A 23175-nucleotide genomic window follows, 5' to 3' on the forward strand; every position below is an offset into this window, starting at 1 on the left:
TGGATGAGAAGGGACTGGTTTATTTAGGCTGCAGCAGTTAGTGCATGAACCCTTCAGAGTTCACTTGCTACTATGAAACTAAGAAGAGTCCTGCATTTCCTCCTCCTGCAGTCTACCTTTCCCAAGCCTGGTCTGCAGGATGTAGCTTCTGAGCACAGAGATGTAGGGGTAGCTGATGTACCAAGGAACAGCAGCCCAGCTCTGATTGCTGCCAGATTGTTCCCTGCTGTGCCCCTGCAAGCACCTAGTCACTGCCTTACCTTGTTGGTTTGGGTTTCTTTAGGTTGCTGAAAATTACTTCTACGTGCCAGATCTGGGCCAGGTCCCTGAGATTGATGTGCCCTCCTACCTGCCAGACCTGCCTGGCATTGCTGCAGATCTCATGTACAGCGCCGACCTGGGCCCTGGCATTGCACCCTCTGCCCCCAGCAGTGCTATTCCAGAGCTGCCCACTTTCAACACTGAGTCAGTGGAACCTTTGCAACCAGGTATTTGCAATCCCTGATCCTAGGACCCTATGAAGGAGGAAGGCAGGGGTTGCTAGAAAGCAGAGACAAGGGAAAAAGTCCCTTGGTAGAAATTTTAAGATGGATGGATGATGGATGTTGCACTTCTGGCTTAGGCCTGAGTGAAAGCTGCAGCCTGCTCAAGTTCTGGCCTGACTGCAGCCCCTTTACCTCCCTCCTCCTCTCTGCATAGCTAGGGAGGAGGGAGCACAGTGTGCAAAGACTGAGTTTCAGCCTGGTGAGATGCCCTTGTGTGAGTGGGATGCAGCTGGGGAGGGAGAGTAGGGGAATCTCAGATTCTTACCTTGGTCCTGCCTGCTGTTAAGAGATGATGCACAGGGTGGGAGTGCTCTACTGCAGGTGCTGAGGACTCTGATCTGATGTGTGAAGCTCTGAGCTGAAACTCAATGTGCCATCCTCTGGGACTCCTCACATACAACTTCTTTCATATTTCAGATCTTCAAGGTGCTGAGCTATTGCCACCTCCTCCCCCTCCACCTCCTCCACCACCTCCTGTAATGCCAGCCCCGGTGCCTCCTCCACCGCCTCTGCCCCAGCCCACAGCACCCTCGGAACCGGCCCGGACAGTGAGCGAGGAGAGCAGCAACACAGTGCCTGCAGGTAAGGGCTGGGCTCCTCCACAGCTGCACCAGCCTCCCTGCCTCCAGCCCTTGGGACCCCTGTGCCTTCCCAGCCTTCCAACAGAAGGGGGGAGCTGCAGTGGGAAGAGATGCTGTCAAGGTACTGGAGTGGCCTTTCCACGGGAATTTGCTGGGCTTGTAGCTGATGCACTGACCCAGGTGTGCTTCCTGTTTTTCCTCTGCCTGCAGCTTCAGTGCAGGGAGCCCCAAAGGAGGTGGTGAACCCCTCTACTGGGCGTGCCAGTCTGCTGGAGTCCATCCGCCAGGCTGGGGGCATTGGGAAGGCCAACCTTCGCAGTGTCAAGGAGAGGAAGCTGGAGAAAAAGAAGCAGAAGGAACAAGAACAAGGTGATGAGGCTCTTTGGCAGAGCTGCTTTTCCTTGCCCAGCCTGGGGACGTGTGGGTCTGGGGGCAGGCAGGCAAGACAGGAGCACAGTGAACTCACAGAGCAGAAAGGAGTTCTCTCTCTTCACAGGCTGATGTAGGTCTCAGGTGTTCACCAGTCAGCCAGAGCTCTGTGAACTTGCTAAACCCCACTGGCCCAAAGGACTTCTGTCTCAGGACTTGTGAAGTTTCACCTGTGATGCACAGGACCAGGCACACAAATGAAACCCTGGGGGCCAAATGGGACAGGGCTGAACCAGTTTAAGCACCTTGGCTGAGGTAGCTGGGGAGGGGATTTGATGGAGCTGCTTTGGCAGAATGAAACTGCAAATGCACAGCCCCTCAATGAATTGCACTCATGGTTTTCCCCAGATGTGATTAACCCTGCTGTGCCTACTGTTTTCCTGACCTGAAAACAGACTGTAGTTTTGGGGTGTCATACAAAATTAGAGGTATGGAGGGTGTTTTTTAATCCAAAGGCAGAATTGCAGGGAAATGCTTTTGCCATAGTGCTTAGCTCAGACTAATCTTTCTTCACTGACTTTTTCTTCTCTGTTTTAGTGAGAGTTACAGGACAAGGTGGAGATTTGATGTCAGACCTCTTCAACAAGCTGGTGCTGAGGCGCAAAGGTACTGTCCTAGGATGTGGGCTGCTCCTTTCACCTGGGAAAGAGGGAGAGCACTCCCTGGCACCCGAGTTGTGTCAGCCACAGCCTTGGAAACAGGAACAGAGATTTTCCTGGGCAGTGTATCAACACTATAGCTGGGAGTGTCTGTACAGAGAATGAGCAGAGGAATTAATCCAGTGCTTGAGCAGCTGCCCATATGGGCATGTGAGATGCCCTGAGGTCATAGCAGGTTCCTGGGGCATTTAGATGGAAGGTCACACCTCAGCACTGGGCAGACAACAGCAGGGACTTGCTCAGGGGGAGCTGTAGTTAAAGGAGACCTTGGCTGTTCTGGTTACCTGCGTGGTGAGAGCATGGCTTTCCCCCTCCCCTTTGCTGAATCTCTTCAGTGTCTAGTCCCCAGGTGTCACTCACTGGTGATTTCCTTCCTTACAGGTATTTCAGGGAAAGGACCAGGAGCCTCTGGGAACACGGATGCTCCTGGCAGTCCTGCTGGTGCCTTTGCTCGCATGTCGGACTCAATACCACCCCTCCCACCCCCACAGCAGCCTGTAGGTGAGGAGGATGAGGATGACTGGGAGTCATAGATGGGATCTATTCAGTATTAGTGTGAAACCATTGCTGTCTGAAAAATTTCCATGAAGTTGAAGGAAGCAGGTCCTTACTGCCATCACTTTGGTAATAGTGGGAAGTGTCATCAATTAAGAGTGTGTAAAGGGAGAGCCCAGCTGTCCAGCCATACAGCCCAGCACCACTAGCCACAGGCTGGAGGGCACCAGCTGCTGGAAGCAGGTGCTCCCCTCCCTGAATGCAGAGCTTGTGCAGACAATGGGGTTTGGACCTACTCAAGGGGCAGGTGACTCACAATGGAAGTTTCTCAGAGGCAGCTGTTTCTTTCCCTGTGGGGCTAATTAACATACAGGGAGCAGGTAACAGCTCTGTGCCATAAGTACTTTCTTCCTTGTGAAGAGCCTGGAGGGGTAGCATCCAACTGCTGAAACTGGAAAAGAAGCAAACAAAGCTCCTGGGATGGGACTTGCTCAGGATGACAAGAGGTACCTGGGAACAGCTGAGAGGTTATATTGCTGTCCCTGGTATTATTGCTGTCCTCCAGCACTGATCTATAACCCTGGAAAGAACCCCAGAAAAGTTAAACTTTAAAAAGTTACTTTGAATTCATAAACTTAAGGGTTACAAAGAGCAGAGCAATCCTGTGCTTAAGCATTATTAAAGGAGAAGTGCTGTATTGTGGCCATAACTTTATTCCCCTTGAAAGAATGAACTGCTTCAATATATTGACCACTTGAAGCAAGGCAGAAAGAGGGTCAGGATAAATGTTATCCACAGCTGCTCCATTACCACTCTGTTACTCCAGCATGACATAAATTAGTGGCCTGCAAGTTTACAATTCCTAAGAAAAGCTCAATGATGGCATTGGTCAGTCAGGCCTCCTACACTTGGTGGTTGATGGGAAAAAAACATGTGTTCAGTCAAAATGATTATTCCCCTTACTTAAGTGTACTTAAAGAATACTCGCCATACTTGAGTGTTTTTACTGGAAGTATTTAATCAATTTAAATAAAACCTTAACAGCTGTAAACAAGTAGGTGCCTGCTGCTACTGTCTTCACCTGCCTCAGATCTCCAACCAGTTTCCCTCCTGGCTGTGGTGCTGAAGGCTGTCTCACCATCATGGCACTCAGATACAGAACAGAAAACATCCACAAAGGAGGCGGAAGGCAGAGATTTTACAAGTCCAAGGTACAGAAAAGCAGTAACTTGTGTTACTTTACCTAGTCTTCAGAGGTATAAGTCACAATGACAAATACCATGTGTTCTCTGCTCCACATCACAAAGCATCCAACTTGCCTCGATGGAACTGGGAACACACAAAAGCAGGCAGTTTGTCCTTGACTTTACTCTAAAGGGAAGGCTTGAAAAAGTCCAGATGTGGACAGTGGGGAACAGTGTTGGTAGCAGGACATAAGGTATGATGAGTTCTGACCTTTCTTAACTCAGCAAACGCTGATCCAAAGGCAGGTTTCACCTGGGTCCTCTCCCTGATCCACTGGGGCAGTTTGTTAAAGATGGCAGGGCGTGCGTACCTGTGATCCAGGAGCAGGATGCTTGCAAAGTCCTTCTGATGGCGAATGGCCCTGCCTGTACAGAGGATAAAAACAAAAGAATGGCCAGTCAATCTGTAATGCATCCTTTTTCCTACCCTCCTCCTTCAGTGCATTTCATATCCCTCAGCCTGTCCAAGGAAGGATGAATTACCTATCGACTGGTTTACTGCCTTCATGCACAGGTTTTCAATCAGCACTCTGCTAGGTGCCTGGCCAGCAGCTCTGGGCTGGAAAGAAGAAACAGGCAAATCTGAACACAGGACAGATGTAAATCAAATTGGGAAGTCTTAATGACAAAGTGAGGTAAATACTTTTACCCCTGCAGGGTGAGCGGGTGGCCAGGCAGACCCCAAGCTGAGAGTAAGGAGGAACAGAAGAGAGGCTGCAGTCAGAAAAGTGTGTTGAGTATTCACAAAGAGCCAACCCAAGGTCCCCTTGAAGGCAGAAATCTTGTCCCCAGGAACAGCACCTCCAGTGAGCAATGAGAAGGGACAAATGATCCTAGCAAGCAGCTTTTATCACCCTGCCACCCCCACTGGTTGAAGGGTCCTTGCTCCCCTTGGAACTCAGTTTTGGTTGCATTTACCTCCACCCAACTTCCTGTTTAGACCTGTTCAGGAGCACCCTGGAGAAGCCTGTGCTCTCAGTACCACACTGTCTGGGAAATGAGGGCAAGCTCAAAGAAAATAAAACCTCTGAAGAGCAGCTCTGGGATTCATGTGCTGGGAAGTTAGTACTATAAAGCAGAATTGAAAGAGACAAAGGAGTAAGTGGCTCTTACCATTGTTTTGTCAAGCCAAGTCATTTTTTCCTGGAGTTCTGGAGATCTAATGTTGGGGTAAGGCATTCCCACCATAATCACACACCTGCAAGGGAGGACTGCATTATTCTTAATGTCCTAGAGCACTTTGCCAATAGACTGATAAATTAGAGGTCACTGCACCCCTGAAAGACAGCCAGCCCTGCAAACCAAAAGCAGCAATAAAGCACAGCAGTCTGACAAGCACGTGCTGAACAGAGCTGCAGAGGGATTCAGGGTGCCAGAACAAAGTGATTATCTAGCACAGCAAGCCTAACTGCATTATTCACTGAAGAGGGCCTGGACTGGCAGGTTTTACAGCACCCAGCAGACCCTCCTGTTGCTCTAAGCACCAGCTAAGTCACAGGTTCCCCTCTGCAAGTACTGATATGCCCATCATGCTTGGAGTCACTACACCACAAGCCAGAGGTGGCATTCCCAGGAGCAGTCACCTTACCTTCCCAGGTCATCGGAGAAATTTATCCCTTCGCTCATTTTGCCTCCAACTACAGAAAGCAGCAGGGCCCCTGTCATCTGTCCTCCTGTCTGGCTGCAGCGCTGCAGGAGAGGGACCAGCAACTTAAACCAGAGCAGGGAAGATTTCTGTGCTTCAGAAACACTCCCACACTTAGGCTAGAGCCCTCTCCTTGTTAAAAGTGCCCTCCTTTGCAGCATTCCCATATCCACACTCCCATCAGCCTGCCTGGTCAGCTTACCTTTATGCACTTGGCATATTCTACCAGCACCTGCTCCACCTGGCTGGCTTTCTTAGGCTCCTGAAAGATCTGTCAAGCACAGTTCATCAGTTACAGAAATAGGAAGCAAACAGTTTAAAGAAAGGAAATAATTTTATCCCCGTGCCATTTAACAGCATATGGAACTGAGGTCACGAAAGGGAAAATTTCCTGAAAAACTAACTTAACCAGTACCTTCCCTCCACCCTGAAAATGCACTACAGCTCTTTTCAGCTGGGCTCTGGAGGGAGCAGCAGCTGCTTCTACCCCTCCAACAATCCCTTTCAGCTTTGGCAGACTTGTTCAGTACTGCAAGAAGTTCTAAGTCATCCAAGAGCTGAGAGGCAGAAAAGCAATGTGCACCTCTTGCACCTATGAATCAAGACTCTCTGGGGTCAGGAGACTCTAAAGCTGCAATATCTTGGAGGACAGGGACAGGACAAATCAATTTGAATCATCAATTAATTCCAAGCAGTGGCTCCCCTTGCCCAGTGAATAAATCAGCTTTTCATGCAAAGCATAAATAAAGTAATATTTCTTTATGCTATTCTAGAACACTTAATTAGTTACTGAAAACCTGTGCAATTAATTAAGCTATATTTTTATAGGTGCTGTATCTTGGCCTAAAACATAAGTAGTCTTCCTAGTAAACAAGACATGCAACATTTATCTTCTCTATAATATTGAAAAACTTACAGAGTGTGTTTTCCTTTGGTTAGAAAAAAGTAGTATCAAATTTTACCAGTTAAAATCAGTCTTTCAGTAGAAAAATAAGTGGCAATTACAAATACAAGTCAAAACTAACTTATTGAAAAGTAGCTACTTAAGCCTCTGATTTAAATTAACTTTCCCTGTGTAATTTGTATATAATCTCAGTGTGATCTCACCACAGCAACCTCAGGAAAGCCTTGAACCTTCCCTTCTAAGATCTTGTATGTGGGCAGTTGAAAGTCACACTTGCTGCACTTACACCCAGTTACCTTGCTAACACATACCCCATTTGCTGGGCACTGCAAAAGCTAAACAAGAACAAACTGGAATTGAAATTTGGAACAAATTGTGTGTGGTCCAAAGCCTTGGAGGAACCAGGCAGAGCACTGGGACCCTGACTGGACATACCTGAAAGGCACTCACAGTGGTAACTACAAGCACAGAGAAGATGAAGCACAATGCTTCCACCCAAAAATCTACAGGCTGCCCCATGTGCCAGAATGCCACGAATCACCAAGGCTGTGAAATATCAGGGACTGTGGTAAGTTGATTAGCTTTTGGGAAACAGAAGTCACAGCCAGGGTATATGTAATTTTTCTTTCCCATAGCACATGACCCAAGATCCCTGCACCACAGCCTGAACTGCCTGACTTTCAATACCCAGCTTTCACATACCTGTGAGAGTCATTGCAAAGACTTTATATTTGAAGTGATATTGCATATTTAATGTTTCTCACTGCTCCTTCAGCAGGAGTCACTACTGCTAGTCTCTCAGTTTTCATCTCTGCTTCTAGCAGATAGCAAAATGCCATTTGTCTTATGAACTGCAGTCTTGTATCATTCTACCTAGCCCTTGGCTGTGCTGGTCTGTGCTCAAGGGACACAGATGAGCTTGGGAAAAACAAACTCCCTGTAGGAGCTCAACCTGAACAGCCCCCCAGCCACAAGAGAACAAGCCTGCTGCCTATGGAAAGCAAAGACTGTCTGCCCCCATGGCCACTACACAGACTGTGCATTTCAAGAATGTACAGCTGCAATCAATCTCATTTAGATCACAGCTCTGTGCTCAGCCACCCAGGCAGTATCATTTATCTGTTACTGGAGGGATTAGCTGGATAAACACCCATTCAGCTCTGCTGTGCAGACTATGGGAACAACTCAGAGAGAGGCCTGGAATGCATATGGCATTGTCTGGGTTTTACACCTCCATGGAAAGTACCAAGTTCCCTGGCTGCACAATCACCTTCTTCTTGGCTGAGAGGCGGGAGAGCAGCCCTGTCTGCTCCCAGTGTCCATAGACCTGCTTCTCATATTCGTAGGAGGGGAAGAAGCACACCACACCTCCCGGGATCACATTGCACAGGTTGCAGAGGATTCGACCTGTCTCATCCATCTGCAAGAGAGATGAGAGCATATTGCAGCTGACAGGAGCCCCAGCTAGTGCCACTCTAATTCACTGCTCAGTCCCAGGATCACACCTTCCTTATGACATGCCTAAGGGAAGGAAAAAATGTGGGAAATATGTCAGATCTGTGAGAACTCCCATGGGGAGCTGGGCATCATTAAAAAGCTCTTTGCTGCTTGGCCTTCTTCCCTAGCCCAGGGTTTCTGTTATGGCTGTGGAGCCATGGTCATTCAGGAAAGGTTTCCCTCAGTGGATGGAAGCTGTCCCACTAAAACAGATGTTGAGAGCTGGTTAGCACATCTGGCTGAGATTCAGCAGAGGCAGAGCAGACCTAGTGTCTGGCTTTGGGTACGTACTGGCCTGCCACAGGAAGAAGGGCCAAAACACCTGCAGCTGCTCTTGTGGTTTGGGATTTCCCTTGCCATGGCTTTTGCTCAGCCCAGCTCTTAAACAGAGAGTGTACCCTCCTCTGAAATACAAGCAAGTAAAGCAAAAAGAGATCCTAAGAAAGGGAACAAAGGACAAACTGACCATCTGAGGCAGGTCTCTGGTCTGGTAAGTGAACTCCAGCTGCTGGTTGGAAGGACCACTGCAGAGGATGATGGGTAAAATATTTTCTGGAGGAATCACATGTCCTGGAGACAAAAACAAGTAGTGAGAGTCAACATCACTGCTGTTGGCACAAACCCCATGTGCTGAAGAACTTTACTTGCATTTAAGTGACAGAGGCAAACATTAGCCAAAGTGCCTAAGTCACTCAGCCACTCCAAATTCCATTCCCTCAGCCCCTGGGAAGAAGGTGTGGCACATGCCTGCCAATATCAGTCAGGACCACAGGGGAAGCTCAGAGTGAAAGGGAACTCACACCCCTTTACTGCCCTGATTTTTAAGAAAGACACCCCAGCACATTTTTAAAGGCAAACTGCAGCCCTTGCAGCTGCAGAGCCCCCCCTGCCAGCCTGGCACACTCACCACAGGAGAACTCCACAATACGGGCAGGGTCCACGCCAGCACAGCACAGCAGCTGCTCTCGGAAATCAGCCACCTAAGATGCACAAAAGAAAGACGAGTAAAGTACAGTGTCCCAAAAACTACACGGGCAGCACCAGCCCGGGCCAACAGCGGAGCAGCAGCGCCCTCTGCCTGTGCTCAGCAGCGCTGACTTAAGGCAGAGATCCCTGGGGATCCCGCCTGCAGAGCCACGGATCCATCACCAGGTCCTCCAACTGCTCCCCGTGCTAGTTCTACCCCGAACTCAGCCTGGCTGCTTTCTTTCCACCCCGGCTTGCAGATGGCACCACCGACCTCCTGAGACCCCAGCACAGCATCCTTGTTCCCTCACCGGCTGCATGGTGCCTCCGGCAATGATGACAGCACGGCATTCTTCCACAACCTTGGCAAAGTGGACAGCTGGATTCAGCAGGAGGAATTTGAGACTGCTCTGACCAACTGTGCCTGGGAAAAGGAGAGAAGAGCATTCAGGAGCTAGCTGTGACACATACTCAGGGATATGAGATTCTCCCTCCTGACATGGGTGCTCTGACAGGTCCCCACCTCTCAAAGGACTTGCTGTTCAAGACAGAGAGGCAGCAGCAGGTAATGGCAATCTGGGAGTTACCTTCTGCTTCCTAATCTCCCTGGAGCTGTACAACAAGCAGGACAAAAATTGCCATCCAAAGTGGGAGCAGACCTCTGCAAACCCTGGCCCCATGCCCTTGGTTAAAAATTCTCTTGGGGTCATAAGCATCCTCAGACAGATCAAGCCAGCCAGCCTACATCACAGATGGCACAAATGTTGCTGCAGGTTCCCCACAGCCTCTTACATCTCCTCCCTCAGTGCCAGTGGAGCTCCCTGCTTGTGACTGACTCGTGCCATCTTTCCCCAGCTCACCCTTTCCAGTACCTTGCCTGTTGAGAATGACTCTGCCATCTTGGTTTGCGTTTGTGAGGGCTGAGAGAAATCCTTCAATCTGCATCAGGGGAGAGGCAGCTCGGAGCTGGTCATGCTCAGCCTCCACAGGAGGGCTCTGAGGGGTACCTGCTGGCCCAAAAAGAAAAGGAGAGGCAGGCAACTTAGGCCAGGCTTCTAAAGACAGGGGCTAAGCACAAAACATGCTTTACAGGAACACAATAGCTGGCCTACATCTGCAGGCAGAGAACAAAGACCCATTAAAGGGGAAAACCCAAATTCTGTCTCATTGCTAAATAAAAAAAAAAAATATAAAAGAAAGATCTGTATTTGTGGATGGCACCACTAAGCAGAGCTACTACACACAGTAGCTCATGTCCCAGAGCCAGCAGGTCACAGAAGTGCAAAGCTTGAGTGCAGGTGGTATGAACATGGAATTACATAATTCAGCTTGAAAGGGACCTCACCAATCGAATGAACAGTTGCCTAGGTCAGCCAGTGAGAGCTGTTAAAAAACACCCATGCAGGACACCTCCTCCAGTCTCTCATTCTGCAAATCTGCTTCTCCCCTTTCCTCATGCAGAGAGATGCAGGTTCCACATCCTTACTCTGCCCACAGATGCAAGGAGAGGATGCCTGAACTCACCCTCTTTATCAGATCCCTGCTGAAGGGTCAGAAGAAAGTTCTGCAAACCAGTCAGTTTCTGGTTTTCCTTGTTGATCTTCACTGCTGAGGCAGGGCCCCCATATCGTTCCATGAACCCAAAAAGCTGCCAAGCAAAAGCCAGAACAGCAGGAATCAGAGAAGACAAAGGCAGGTTTGCTGGCCTGCCACAAATTAAGTTCCTTAGTAGATGTTCACACACCAGCCTAATCAGAACGTATCAGCTCCCATTACCTTCCTCCACCACTGAATCAAAAGCAAAACAAGTCTCTAATGTCTGTTCTTCCAGTGCAATGCAGCCTACTTGTCTGGCAGATTTGAGGCCAAGTAGCACAGAACTGCCACCCACTGGAATACTGTGGTACACCACATTGTATATTTCTTTTCTGGATAAGCAAGTTAATCTGCCCACATAGTACTTTACAGGAACCATTTTGTTTACAGAACAGGGTGGAGAACACCTCCAAGCCTGCTGCATCTTCCATCTCAAACTCTCAAACTCCAAGGGTGAAACAGCATTGGAACATGCTGACAGGGCAAGTACCTTCCTGCTGATGAGGCTCTTCTCACAGTACCGCTGGACCTGTTGAAGGAAGACAGAAAAATGAACTGGCATTCAGCACCTCTCTCCCATCCTGTTGTCCTTGATCCTTGTCCAGCAAGGCTGCCACTTCCTGTGCTTTTGGGGAGAGGTGCACAGCTCTTCATGGGTGCTACAAACCAGACAAGTTTATTACAAAGGCATTCCAGAATGGAAACACACAGTGTTAAGGGGCTGTGTTTGGAGGTTCAGTAGGGGAGTCAGGTTACTGGAGTAGCCACATTTCTGCATCCACAGCCCTTACAGTGTAGCTTTGCCTACAGACAGCTAGAAAACAGATTCTGCCATGTGGGCTTTGGCTCTACTTCCAGCTCACACACACACTCCAAATAATCTCAAGTCACCACCACCTGTGCCCTATCAGACAACCTTTGCAATACCTTGAAGAGGTTGATATTGTCAGTCTGGCTCTGAAATAGAAAGTCATTGATGGATTTTAGTACTGTCCCTGAAAGAAAAGAGGGAAAAGGGGAAAAGAAATTATTAGCTGCTGCTGGGCCTGCACCTCTTACTGCCCACACCCATGTCCCTGACTGATAGCTCCATACCCCAGGAGCTCACTACAGTCTTACCTGTTTGGGAAACTGCCTGACATCCAGGATTCTGGTTCACATTACCTGTAAAGCATGAAACCAAGGAAGGCTTTAATCATCTCAAAATTTATCAGGAAACTAAAGACTGAGCTTGAAAAGTACAGTGCACAAAAAAACCCCCCAAGAAGTAACTACATATCTGCAAAATATAGCTATACAGACAAAACATCAGCTCCACTCAGTTTTCATTTGCCCTGTAGAGTAGCCCTACACTGCAGAACAAGTGTGCTGCTGCATCCTAAGGAACACCACCTACATTCCTTCAGGCAGGAAGTGGCAGGAAGCATTTCTGGGTGATCAGAAATGCTCACATCCTATGTAGTCACCATGCTGCAAAGACAAAGGGAAAGGGCTGCAACACATCCCTCACCCCTCAATGCAGCAGCAGGAAGATGAGAAGCACAGAGGCTGGCAGGCAACTGGGAGGAGGGGAAAAACCTAAGGACACCTACATGCCCAGAGTCCAGAACAGGATTAATTGCTACCACTCACTGCATTTTACATCCTAGTGTTTAACATCCACCTCACATCTCACTTTTGCAGCCCCTGTCCCAAAGAACTGCATTTCCCTGGCATGGAGGAAGTTCTATATCAACTTAGGACATTTCCCTCCTCAAGACACACTAAGGTCTAGCAAACAGATCATTGGAGAAAAGGAGCCCTGCAAATTCCTGTGGACCTAAAATCAAAGCAAAATAGCATTTTCTTACAAAGGGAAGGCACCAGTTGGGAAAGATTCATTCTGCAGATGCATGCTGACACTCATAGAGGCCTTACTACCAGGTGACCTGGAGATTTATTTCATGCAGTTCTTTGTGCTACACTGTTATACATCTGCTATATTCCTCACTTTGTCCTACATTATCCCCACTCCAAATGGATCTCAAAACCCCAGAGAAAGAGAAGGAAACTGCCTCTACAACTTAGAATGTCATTTGCTGCTCCTCAGCTAGTGAAACAAAGAGAAAGGTTCAAGTAGACACCAGACAACTTCCCCACATACAAACCAGCCTGAGAAATAAAACTACTACAGGAATCTGAACCTATACATGAACAACACTGTCCTGCAGTCTCTGCAGAGGAGGGAGGGATACAGTGTCCTGAGGAGGCACTAACTAACTACCCTTGGAGACAAAAGATATTTTCTTACCTCCCAGCATGGCCACAAACCGCTCCAGTAAATACAGGATCTGCTTAATGTACATCAAGTTCTTTGCCTTCAAACGTTTCCTATGAAAAAGGAGACATGTTAAGACCCCAAAATCTCTTCAGGGACTAACCAAAGCAGCTGAGCTGCAAAAACAAGTACATGAACTCCTCTTCATTTTGGAGAGACAGGAACTAAGATCTCTTCCAGGCTCACTCTCCCTGTTTGTGACAGGGCAGCGTCTTCTGGATATCCTGCCCAAGGTCATCCCAAAGCACTTACCCATGCTTCCCACACTGTTCCTACCACTGCACTTCTCCTTGCATATTAATTTTAGTTCATTTATTACAATGGCAGTGATGCCTCAACATCCTGTTGCAATAATGCTCAAAAATTTCAGAGTTATTAGCATTGAACACAACAATCAGGCTCTGCAGGGCAGGCAAGATGCAGAGCCAAAACCCACATACAGCTTCCTCATCCTCAAAGCTTGCTGCTTCTACCATAATGCCAGTCAGCATATGAAAGACTAAGGGAGAGACATGAAAGACTGAATCTTTTGAAACTCTGCATCACAAAGCAGCAGTGATCAGAGGAAGATATTGGGAAAGGAACTAAATGCATAAGGAGAAAAGAGAATCCTCAGGGTATCCCCTTGCTGCTAAACACCATCCCCAGGAGACTAACTTGGATTCTAGAGAGAGATAATGAAGCAAGTGTCTTTTCATCTGCAGAACTATCAATGCAGTAACTTTCCACTGAGGAAAAGCAAGAAAGACCCTGCAAGCCACAAGGCAAGCCAAAGCATTCACAGACCTTGCTCTGCTGAGCTGTTTCCCCCCAAGATCCTCACCTGTATCGCTCCATGTACTGTGACAGCTGGGAGTGGGCACAGCACAGCTACACAAATAAAAAGCAGAAGCTGTTGTTATAAATGAGAGCAGCAGGGGCACTGCTGGAAGCAGACCTCCCTCTCCATCAGCAGGCCAGGCTGTGACTCACCTGAGAGCCGCTGACCTCGGCACTATGGATGCAGGTGATGGTGTCTATGAGGTTGTGAGCCTCATCAATGATCACAACCTGATCCTTCAGCTTGATCCCAGCAGCATTCCGGGTAGGCTCATGTAAAAGCATCTGATAGGGCAGCACCACCAGCTACAGGAGAAGCACACACTGCCCTGATTCCAGCTCTCATCATTACAAACTTAAGGCATTCTACAACCGCTCATTAACAGCCTGTATCAGAGGGCCATGCAGAATTCAGCCAAGTGATGTACTCCTATTATGGGAAAGGTAGGAACAAAAACCAGAAGCACATATGGAAATATGCTACAGGTGCATATGGACTCAGATTACCTTCCAATTCCCCTTTGGAGTGCTGAAAGCATGTCTTCAGAGAGAACTCAGCAAGGAAGAAGAGTGGTATAAGAGCTAAGAGTACACCTGTATGTCAGTATTGCCTCATACTTGCTGAACTGTTCGAGTATTTCAAAATGCCGAGACATACAGTATTCTTATGAATTTCTGATGGGAATTCTCATTTTCCTTTGCTTTTCTGAGCAGAACTACAGCTGACAGAAATACAGCCTGTTTACAGACTCCCCCAGTCTAATTAACAGTACTAGAAGGAGCAGGCATCAGTTCTTTCTTAGAGTGGCTGGCATTAATGCCACTAAAAGTGTTACACCTTACCTGAGCAGCAGGGATGGCGAATCGACTCCCATAATATGGGCAGGCTTTGGTCTCCCTTCCCAAGGACACCAGCTGCTCAATATCCTTCACTTCCACTAGAACTTCATCACGGAGAAACTGCATTTGCTCATAGGAATAAAATGGGCACACGGTGCGACTCACACGTCTCTTCTTCCCCTCATTCTCCTCATCACTCTTCTTTTCTAACAGCAGAAATCAAAAGAAAGCTATGAGCAACACACACAACAGCCTAGAACAACCACATTTCAGAACCTTCTGGATTTCAAGGCAAGCTTTGTCCTATGTATTCCCAACCTATCACCTATTTAAAAATTATTCAGCAGTAACATTTCCATCTCCACAGTGAGCACTATTCTTCCCAGTTAGATTTAGCATGTGACATCTTCCAACACTTCTAGTACTGAGTTAACAAACACAAGTATCTTTCCATGCAGAAGTCCTGACCAGCTTTAGACACTCAGAAAATTCATCTTGATCTCAGCATAGCTGGAGATCAAGAAAAGCACCAAGGATTCCTGTTCCTCCAACCCATCATTTCCAAGCTCCTACCACTCTTGCTAGAACTGACTGTCAGTGCCCAGTGTCTCCACACTCTGATGACACCTTTATCAGGAATTGGTTCCCCAGGCTGGGAGCATTCCTACCATGTTTGTTCTTTTGCATCTCCATGCAGCGGTCATTGATGAGCTGGAGAGCACCCAGGCGTCGCACCTCCTCATTCACACACAGATTCTGCCATGTGAAAATACAGGAAGAGGAAGGGAGTCAGTTCACAGCTGAGTGCACCCTCTGTTGTAAAACAGAAGATTTTCTTTAAACAAAAGATTTTCTTTAAAGCAATCTCAGGCCAGATTCCAAAAAGGAAAAGTCTAACTGCTACAGACATGCTCGAAACCCACAGAAACTTAGGAGAAAAAAAAAGAGAAAAAGAGGCTCACTGCTGTACAACAGCTTCTAAAAAATGCTGCCAGAAGTACTAGCTTACTAAGAGGAGCACCTTCTCAATGACTCAGACATCTGTAATACTCCGTATTAGAAAAGGTAAAACATATTTTTGTGTTTACATCGAAGGGCAAATTACCAAAAACAGAGTTCATAGAAAAATGTGCAGATGTGTTGCAACTCATGGCTGCCTTAGTTTTTGAACAGGAGATTCAGCCAGTCCCCAAGGTGACTTCTGTGGCACCAGCTCCACACAGCTCCTGGCAATGTGTTCTGGGTCCCTTGAGAACACCACCACGTACCTGCCTGGATCCCAAGGAGACCAGACGTGTGTCTTTGCCAAAAGGACTTTTCTGCACCTCGCGCACAAACTGGGACAGCTGGGAGTGAGTGCGGCTGCAGTAGTAGATCTGCCACGAGGAAGAACAAAGGGAAGACAAGAAGCACATGGAAGCCAATCCCTACCTGAGACCTATAAGGAAGCAGCCAAGCACTTTAACAAGGTTCACCTTGCTCAAACCTTCAAAAGCACAAGGGAAGGCACATGTTTCAATGTCACCTTAAAACTGCTGAGGCCAAAAGTCCCGTCTTTGTTTTCTCCTCTGCATTTGCCTTTGTTTCCATTGAATTTTCCAAGGTCTCTATAAAGCAGGGACTCACCATGGGAGAGTATAAAAAACTATTTATTGCTGTGTGCTTTTACAGCAAGCCACAGCGAAAACTAAGCAGTGCTAGCACAGCAAGCTGCTTAGGCAGGCAGTGTAGTGCAGGAGATGAGCACAGCAGAAGTAGCTGTCTTTACCAACAAACCTGTCAGGTTTTGGAAGCTTGTTCCTAAATCCTTCTGTACTGCCTGACTGTTGGAAAGGTGCAAGGAAGCCATAACTCATAACACTATTCTATGAAGTGGCACTGTTTAATTTCCTCATCTCACCTTAGTCACGTGCTCCTCTTCCAAATCATCATCATCTTCTTCCAGCCTAAGAAAAGAGAAAGCTCAAATAGTTTCCTTTCAGCAGACCACCTTTCAGCATTTGATTCACACTAAGAATCAATGATGCTCCACCACAAGAGTGAGGTCTCAAGAGAGATGATTAAGTCATCTCAAAAAAGGCCTCAGAACTAATCTGAGGTGGTAAAAGAAAAATGAACTTTTAAAGAACAATGTAAATGTGCATAATCAACTCAAGTCTTTCTTTTTAAAGGAAAAAATCTCTGTGCCTCTTTTCAAAGTTCAAGATCTTTTTTCTTTTGATTCAGGGGCCTCTAAGCCTCAGGCATAAGCTAATTAGTGCTGTACTATTCTTTGGTGAGCTTATTTATTTATTTTTGTAAAGCTTTCCCATTAGAAGCAATTTACCACCCTCCAGATATTGCATAAAGGCTTGAGGAAAGCATTCAACTGCCATAAAGCTCCTCAAAGGCAACAACAGTTCAATATTTGATAAACTAACTACATATAAAAAAAGCAGTTAAGTGTTCTGCAATTTTTAAGGCAGAAGGATCTGTCTAGATAGTAATTAGTAAATTTGTAATTTAAATGTGTTTGACTTTTTGTGCTGAAGTATGGCTTCTGGCTTTTTGCATAAAGCAAATGCATGGGAGAGAAAATGTGCATGGGGTTTTCATGACAAATCTCTGTCTTCAGAAACGTGAACATTTCTGCCTTTAAAGTATCAAAAGATGCCAGTGCTCATCTGCAGAACTGACTGCTTCCTCTGGTGTCCTGAGTTCCACTCTGCTTTTCTAATGCAAAGAGCTTGATCTCAAGTCACTCATTCAGCATCCAGAGGCACACTTTGGGAAGCTGAGCATGGATAAAAGCAGAACACTGCCACACATTTTTAAGATGCACCTTCTCAGAAAGCACTTCAATTCACTTAGATCAGTCCAACAAAAGTTTAAAAAAACCAAACCAAAACAAACTAAAATCCCCCCAACCAACCAATTAAATAAACCAGAACAACCACCACCTTACACCATCTGAAAAGATGAGAAACACATTTTAATAAAATCTGCTCAACTGCTTTAATCAGGGCGAGACAAAAATGAAACAGAAAATGTTCCCTCAGCCCCTGTCCTTACCCAGATACCGCCTTCTTTTCATCATCACTCTCATATTCAGCAAGAATCAGCTCCTCCTCATTGTGATCCAGCTGGTCTAGAGCACCCTCTGCAGCTCCCTGTGAAAGAGCCTCCTTGCTGAGCTGAAGAAGGCGCTTTGCCTCATCCTCCTCACATCTCTGGAAGAACACAAAGGCACAGTATTTCCTACATTAAAAGAGTAGCACAGGGGCTGCTTTATGCCATGGACAGGTCAGAAGACAGCACAGTCCCCCACAGAAGGCTGAAGCTGTTCAGCCTCACAGAAAGCAGCTCTTACCAACAAGTAAAGACGTGCCCACACAGATGGATATGAAGGGGAAACATAAAGGACTTTCTCTGCAAAAGGCCTGCTGAACTAATAGACCCTCAATGAAATGCTCATGTAATCCAGTATCACTTGCTTAAAGTGACCCATAAAAGATACCTGCCTGAGATGAAACAGTGCAAATAAACCTGAACAAACATGTAAGGACATAATCAAACACTGTGCACATTTAACTCAAAGCTCAGCATCTGGTTTAGAACAAGATTTCTCTTGTTTTTTCTCCAGTAATGTGACTATTACTCTAACACAAGTCGACCTCTCTACAAAAATTCAATTAAACTGTTGAAGAACAGTTTTCTGATTAACTTCTGTGTCATGACAAAGAAAAGTTCATTTTTTCCATCTCAAAACAGCATCTTCCAACTCAATGAGCATTTTTCTACTATGGCATTATACAGAAAATGCAGTTAGTAAGAAGTACAGAAAAAAGGAACCAGTCACTATTTCAAATCTCCATAATTCTCTCATTTGCTTTCTTGCTTTTCATCATGCTTCTCATTTTACATGCTCTTCATTCTCTTTTACAAGACAAGTTCTTTGTTCCATATGTTTTTTTATTTCCCATTCTTTACTATTCCTGTCATATCCTTTCGACCAAAACATTTGAGTATTTGAGATGGAGCATACTAGAAATTAATAGCCTGGCAGCCTAATAAACCTGTCTATCTGGAGACCTGAGCTGAGTATTTCTGGGAAGTTTGACTCATATAATCAATAAGCATCAAGAGCACTGAAGCCAGTTTATGCATCTAAATGAGAGGAAATATATATCAGTGAATCTAGTATCATTTTTATTCCAGACGTACAGACTGTTCACACATGCTCATAAAACAGAGATCTTCTCCCCCAAAAAGCCTCTGAGTATTAAAGCTTTTAAAAGAAAAGCAGAGGGCCAGAAGACAATCAGAATACACATAATTTCTGCCAACACGCAAAAACTATCATAGGAAATTATCAATGCACAAACTGTTTTTCACATCTGTACTTTCAAAAGAAAATGTAACAAAAATTTCGGATTACCGATTTCAGAAACTTCATACAAAGAGCTCCTCCAGCAGGTGAATTGGATAAGTCAGTGTGAAGTCACACATAAGCAAGTAGGAACAACACTGAAGATAACCAGAAGGGAAAGTTCTGATGTCTATGGAATAACTCACCTTCCTCTTTGCTGCGTATTTTAACTGCACGTTGTGCCGAATTTTCTCAAGACTATCCTCTCTCTTTTTCCTTCTGATGTGTTCTTCCTGCAAAAAAAGAGACAGTGTAGGCAGGATGAAGTGGATTTAGTCCTCAACCCTTGGAATTACTAGTTATGCTCTGGGCATAGAAAAAAAGACTGATGGAAGCAAAACTGCCAGTACAGGGAGCTGTTCTCTGCAAGTGCTCGCCTAGTGAGTGTTACTTTGCTCAAAGCACTGTAGTTCCTGCAGGCAAAGACATACCACCACCAAACTTGCCTCCCGTTTTTTCCAGTCATTATCCAGGATACAGAAACAGTTTGCCCAGAGAGGGGGGCAAAGGAGAGAAAGAGTTTCCTTCCCGGGAGATGCTAAAAAGCCGCCTGCTCGAGCAGAGAGGCTGTTCCAGGTGAGCCCACGGGTCCCTTCCAGCCCCACGCACTCCGTGCCTATACGGTATCAGCCCTCCCGACCTTTTCCTCCCTATTTCCTCTACACACGAACCTTCAGCCTGTCCACCCTGTCCCGCTCCTCTTTGTTCTGCACGAAGGCCGTGACCCAGTCGGGGTCGCGGGTCGGGGACACGGGGGCCGTGTCCGCGCTGTCCGGCCGCGCCCGCTGCGAGCTCAGCCCGTCCTGCGCCAGCAGCCGCTCCTCCTCCCGCCGCCGCTTCTCCTCCCAGTCCCGCAGCCACGACAGGGCCCCGCAGATGAGGCTCAGCGACTTGCCCTGTCACGGAGAGCCAACACAGTGAACAGCGCTGCCGCCCCCGCCCGGCCCCGCTCGGATCAGCCCCGGGCTCACCGTGCCCGTGGGGCTCTCGAAGATGCCGACCCGGCCGGCCTCCAGCGCGCCGTACAGCGCCTGCATGAACTGCTCCTGGATGCGGTACGGAGTGTAGGGGAACGGGAACCGGCCCGGCGCCGCCCCTCTCTCCGTCCCGGTGTTCTCCAGCCCGCTGCTCTCCGTCCCGGTGTTCTCCAGCCCGGCGCTCTCCATCCCATCCCGGTGATCTCCGTCCCGCCCCGCTTCGAACCGGGCGCCGCCGCCGCCCCTTCCCGTGACGCGACGGAAAAGCCGCCCCGCGCCGCCCTCTCCGCACAGACTTCCCTTTCCCGAGCTCCAAATCCTGTTTCTCGTTCCCTCCCATCACACGCAGGGACAGAAAATTGGATTACCGAGGGGAAAAAAGGTTTTATTTAGGATGGAAACGCGATGTAATAAAGCATTGCGGTATAGAAGAGGTTTATGTAATACGCAGTCCTTAAATGCCAAACTGTTTGTGTTAACATTCTGGAAACAATAGCGACCTAAAGAAGAGTGGCATAAAAAGAACGAATTGCAATCAATCAGTCTCTGTACCATCAGTGAGAACTCTCCGTGTACCAGTTCAGACTAGGACATCTGGGGGCAAATCCTTGCTTTCTAGGTTAAGTAATAATAAGGCCACATTTTTGTCCATGTCCCAAGTCTCAAGTTGGAAGGAGTTTCAAATCAGCAACAACAAATCTGGGAGAACCTACAGACTGCCTTTCAACTGGAAGCGCTTCTACATCCAGGTTTTCTGGGAACAGCCATTAGTTTTGTGTTACCTAGCTAGCATGAGGTAGGAATTCTTTGTCCCATGTAAGATTTGAAAAATAGAAAGAAAAGACAAACAATGAATTTCTGCTCCAAAGTCTCACTCTGAAAAGATCTGGAAATGCCTTGTCAAACACTATGTAAACTTAACTACATTCATGAAAAGGAAAAGTAATAGAAAGAAAAGTTCCTAAGTCTACTACAGCATGTAAGAGGCCAAAGTTTTGAGTCAGAACCAACCTGGAACACTTTATTTTCATCTTCACCTTAGCTGTATTTTACAAGCCCAATTCTCCCACTTACTATTCTAGCATATATTCACAGTATCCACTTACCCTGAAGCTGGTGCTCATTCCTCAGGCTCTTGGCACTCTTCCTAAACCCCCAGCACTCAACTCTTGGGACTAGCTCCCTGCTGCCAAATCTCCTGAATTTTTTTGTGCTTCTGGGGTTAACACCAGATATACCACATCTCCAGTCAGTCTCTTCCCACTGTGTTTCTCACCATGCATTCAGGTACCCCCAAAAACTACTCTTTTTTTTATTTTTTTATTTATTCCTGCTCTGAACATCCACTCCAGGCTTATGGCAGAAGTGAGCGGGAGGTGAGGATTCTTCTATCCACCAGACATTTTGTTGGTTCATGGCCACGTGGATTTTCAAATGCACTTTAAGTGTTGAACTTTTCCGGAAGGTTTTCCCACACTCGACACACTTGTAGGGCTTGGTTCCCGTGTGGATCCTCAGGTGGGCACCGAGGGCCGAGCTGTGCCGGAAGGTTTTCCCACACTCCTCACACTTGTAGGGTCTCTCACCACGGTGGATCCTCAGGTGCACGTTGAGAGCTGAGCTCCGGCGGAAGGTGTCCCCGCACTCCACGCAGATGTGGGGCCGCTCCTGGCCGTGCAGGCTCTGGTGCCTGCACAGAGCCGAGCGGTCGCTGCACCTGCGGCCGCACTCGATGCACTGCAAGGGGCTGGGCAGGAGGCTGCCCTGGCACACGGGCAAGGCCTTTCCCCCGTGGATCCGGCGGTGAGTGCCGAGTGCCGAGCTCTGGCTGAAGCCCTTCCCGCACACGGGGCACTGGTATGGCCTCTCACCCGTGTGCGTTCGCACGTGGGTCACCAGCGAGGAGCTCTGCCGGAACGTCTTCCCACACTCCGGGCACTCGTAGGGCTTCTCTCCCGTGTGAATCCTCTGGTGCCGAATGATGGCTGAGCTGTCCCGGAAACGCTTCCCACACTCCTGGCACTTGTGGGGCTTCTCTCCGGTGTGCACCCTCCTGTGGATGATCAGGGAGGAGCGGTCACTGAAGCTTTTCTCACACCGCAGGCAATTAAAGGGTTTCTCACCCTTGTGGCTTCGCTGGTGGACAATGAGATGTGAGTTCTGGCTGAAGCTCTTCCCACATTGGTTGCACAGGTAGTGTCTCTCTCCCGTGTGGGTGCGCTGGTGCCTGATCACATTTGACCTCTGGCTGAAGGTCTTGTGGCACTGGCTGCACTGGTAGGGCTTCTCCCCTGTGTGGATCCGCCGGTGTTTGATCAGGTCCGAATTGCGCACAAAGCTCTTCCCACACTCGGGGCACCTGAAGGGCTTCTCTGCCAGGTGGATCCTCTGGTGCTGGCTCAGGTATGAACTCCGGCTGAAACGCTTCCCACACTCCGGACACTTGTAGGTTTTCTCCCTCACCTGCTGAATCCAAACAGCACCATTCCCACACATGGGCAGGTCTGGCTCATTGCCAGCAAGGACAGCCTTGCTGATTTGGGCTTCACCATTCTCCTTGCACTCCCAGATTTCCATCCCATATGGAGGTACCATTCCCCGTCTCTTTGGAAAACACTTCTCCATCTCACTTTCTGTTTTCAGCTCCTCCTTGTGGTCCTGTCTTTGATCAGCCTCCTGGAGGGAATCTCCCGTGAGCTTCCTGGAGGGGAACAGATGGAGTTCAGCTGTCACTGAACTTTCCTGATGAAGTTCCAGATGAAGGCTGCCCTTCTGCGTGTCACCCATGGTCCTGTCACCTGCTGGAGTGAACAGAGGAACTAGCAATGAGTAAGTCCCTGCTTTCTCTGGGGAGGGGGAGGAAAGTCCAGACAGGGAGACCACCAAGACCTGCTGCACATCAGGCACCAGGAGTTGACAGCACAGGATAGAGCCCCTTGGTATCTTCTCAGGGCACACGGAGACTGAGGTGAGTGGGAAGGGAATGTGACTCAAGGATGGGAGGCCACTGTTGCCCAGTCTGCAAAGGGGATCCTCTGTCAAAGTTGCAGCCCTATAGGGCAAGACCCATCACTTGCCTGCCTTCAAAGTTCCCATGTCTAGCAAGGTTAGAGGAATATCATGACTACTTTCCCTTATAAGTCCCACTGCAGCTGCTTCTCCTGCTGCCTGTGAACCAGTGTTGTTCAGCCAGTATTCCCGTACTTGATCAGGAAAGAAATCAGCCAACACCATAGAAACATTCAACCCTACC

General features: G+C 47.7%; 3 protein-coding genes across 7 annotated transcripts in view; 1 reads left to right on the forward strand and 2 right to left on the reverse strand.

Annotated features, from left to right (window-relative positions):
* The window catches only part of WASHC1 (WASH complex subunit 1), a 106047-nt gene extending 103238 nt beyond the window's left edge, over nt 1-2809 (forward strand). For both annotated transcript variants that reach the window (XM_079304762.1, XM_079304763.1), the window contains exons 7-11: nt 284-488; nt 963-1127; nt 1337-1495; nt 2093-2161; nt 2596-2809. In XM_079304762.1, the coding sequence (XP_079160888.1) occupies nt 284-488; nt 963-1127; nt 1337-1495; nt 2093-2161; nt 2596-2747 (750 nt within the window). In that variant the 3' untranslated portion in view covers nt 2748-2809. The remainder of the gene's footprint in view (nt 1-283; nt 489-962; nt 1128-1336; nt 1496-2092; nt 2162-2595) is intronic.
* Nucleotides 2810-3707: 898 nt separating this feature from the next.
* Nucleotides 3708-20183, reverse strand: DDX11 (DEAD/H-box helicase 11). 2 transcript variants are annotated; one of them, XM_079304760.1, is made up of 26 exons: nt 19917-20183; nt 19617-19841; nt 19092-19178; nt 17589-17746; nt 16438-16483; nt 15806-15913; nt 15206-15293; nt 14541-14743; nt 13851-14003; nt 13702-13748; nt 12852-12931; nt 11681-11725; nt 11489-11556; nt 11052-11090; nt 10490-10613; nt 9838-9972; nt 9277-9389; nt 8907-8979; nt 8466-8569; nt 7773-7922; nt 5801-5869; nt 5542-5642; nt 5067-5151; nt 4437-4512; nt 4165-4319; nt 3708-4038 (listed from the first exon to the last, which is right to left on the reverse strand). In XM_079304760.1, exons 1-26 carry the CDS (start codon nt 20109-20111, stop codon nt 4009-4011), a joined length of 2757 nt encoding a protein of 918 aa, XP_079160886.1. In that variant the 5' UTR covers nt 20112-20183; the 3' UTR covers nt 3708-4008. The 2 variants fall into 2 exon arrangements, with proteins under 2 accessions (XP_079160886.1, XP_079160885.1); XM_079304759.1 differs by lacking the exon at nt 3708-4038 and having other exon boundaries at nt 4046-4319.
* A 98-nt stretch (nt 20184-20281) lies between these two features.
* Nucleotides 20282-22731, reverse strand: LOC306801588 (uncharacterized protein). 3 transcript variants are annotated; one of them, XM_079304764.1, is made up of 2 exons: nt 21409-22731; nt 20282-20422 (listed from the first exon to the last, which is right to left on the reverse strand). In XM_079304764.1, the coding sequence occupies exons 1-2, from the start codon at nt 22707-22709 to the stop codon at nt 20398-20400; spliced, it is 1326 nt and encodes a 441-aa protein (XP_079160890.1). In that variant the 5' UTR covers nt 22710-22731; the 3' UTR covers nt 20282-20397. The 3 variants fall into 3 exon arrangements, with proteins under 3 accessions (XP_079160890.1, XP_079160892.1, XP_079160891.1); XM_079304766.1 differs by having other exon boundaries at nt 20282-22385; nt 22472-22638; XM_079304765.1 differs by having other exon boundaries at nt 20282-22388; nt 22472-22638.
* Between the last annotated feature and the right edge of the window lie 444 nt (nt 22732-23175).

Source organism: Erithacus rubecula (genome assembly GCF_903797595.1).
Source record: "Erithacus rubecula genome assembly, chromosome: 4".
Classification (NCBI taxonomy): Eukaryota; Metazoa; Chordata; class Aves; order Passeriformes; family Muscicapidae; genus Erithacus; species Erithacus rubecula.

Coding starts and splice junctions, on each gene's coding strand:
- DDX11 (XM_079304759.1), bottom strand. CDS start 20,111: ATGGAGAGCGCCGGGCTGGAGAACACCGGGACGGAGAGCAGCGGGCTG. Junction 9,973..10,489: donor GCAGGGATCTGATAAAGAGG/GTGAGTTCAGGC, acceptor TTGGGCCAGCAG/GTACCCCTCAGAGCCCTCCT. Junction 5,870..7,772: donor GCCTCTCAGCCAAGAAGAAG/GTGATTGTGCAG, acceptor TGTGCTTGACAG/ATCTTTCAGGAGCCTAAGAA.
- LOC306801588 (XM_079304764.1), bottom strand. CDS start 22,709: ATGGGTGACACGCAGAAGGGCAGCCTTCATCTGGAACTTCATCAGGAA. Junction 20,423..21,408: donor ACGGGAACCAAGCCCTACAA/GTGTGTCGAGTG, acceptor ACTCTTCTTTAG/GTCGCTATTGTTTCCAGAAT.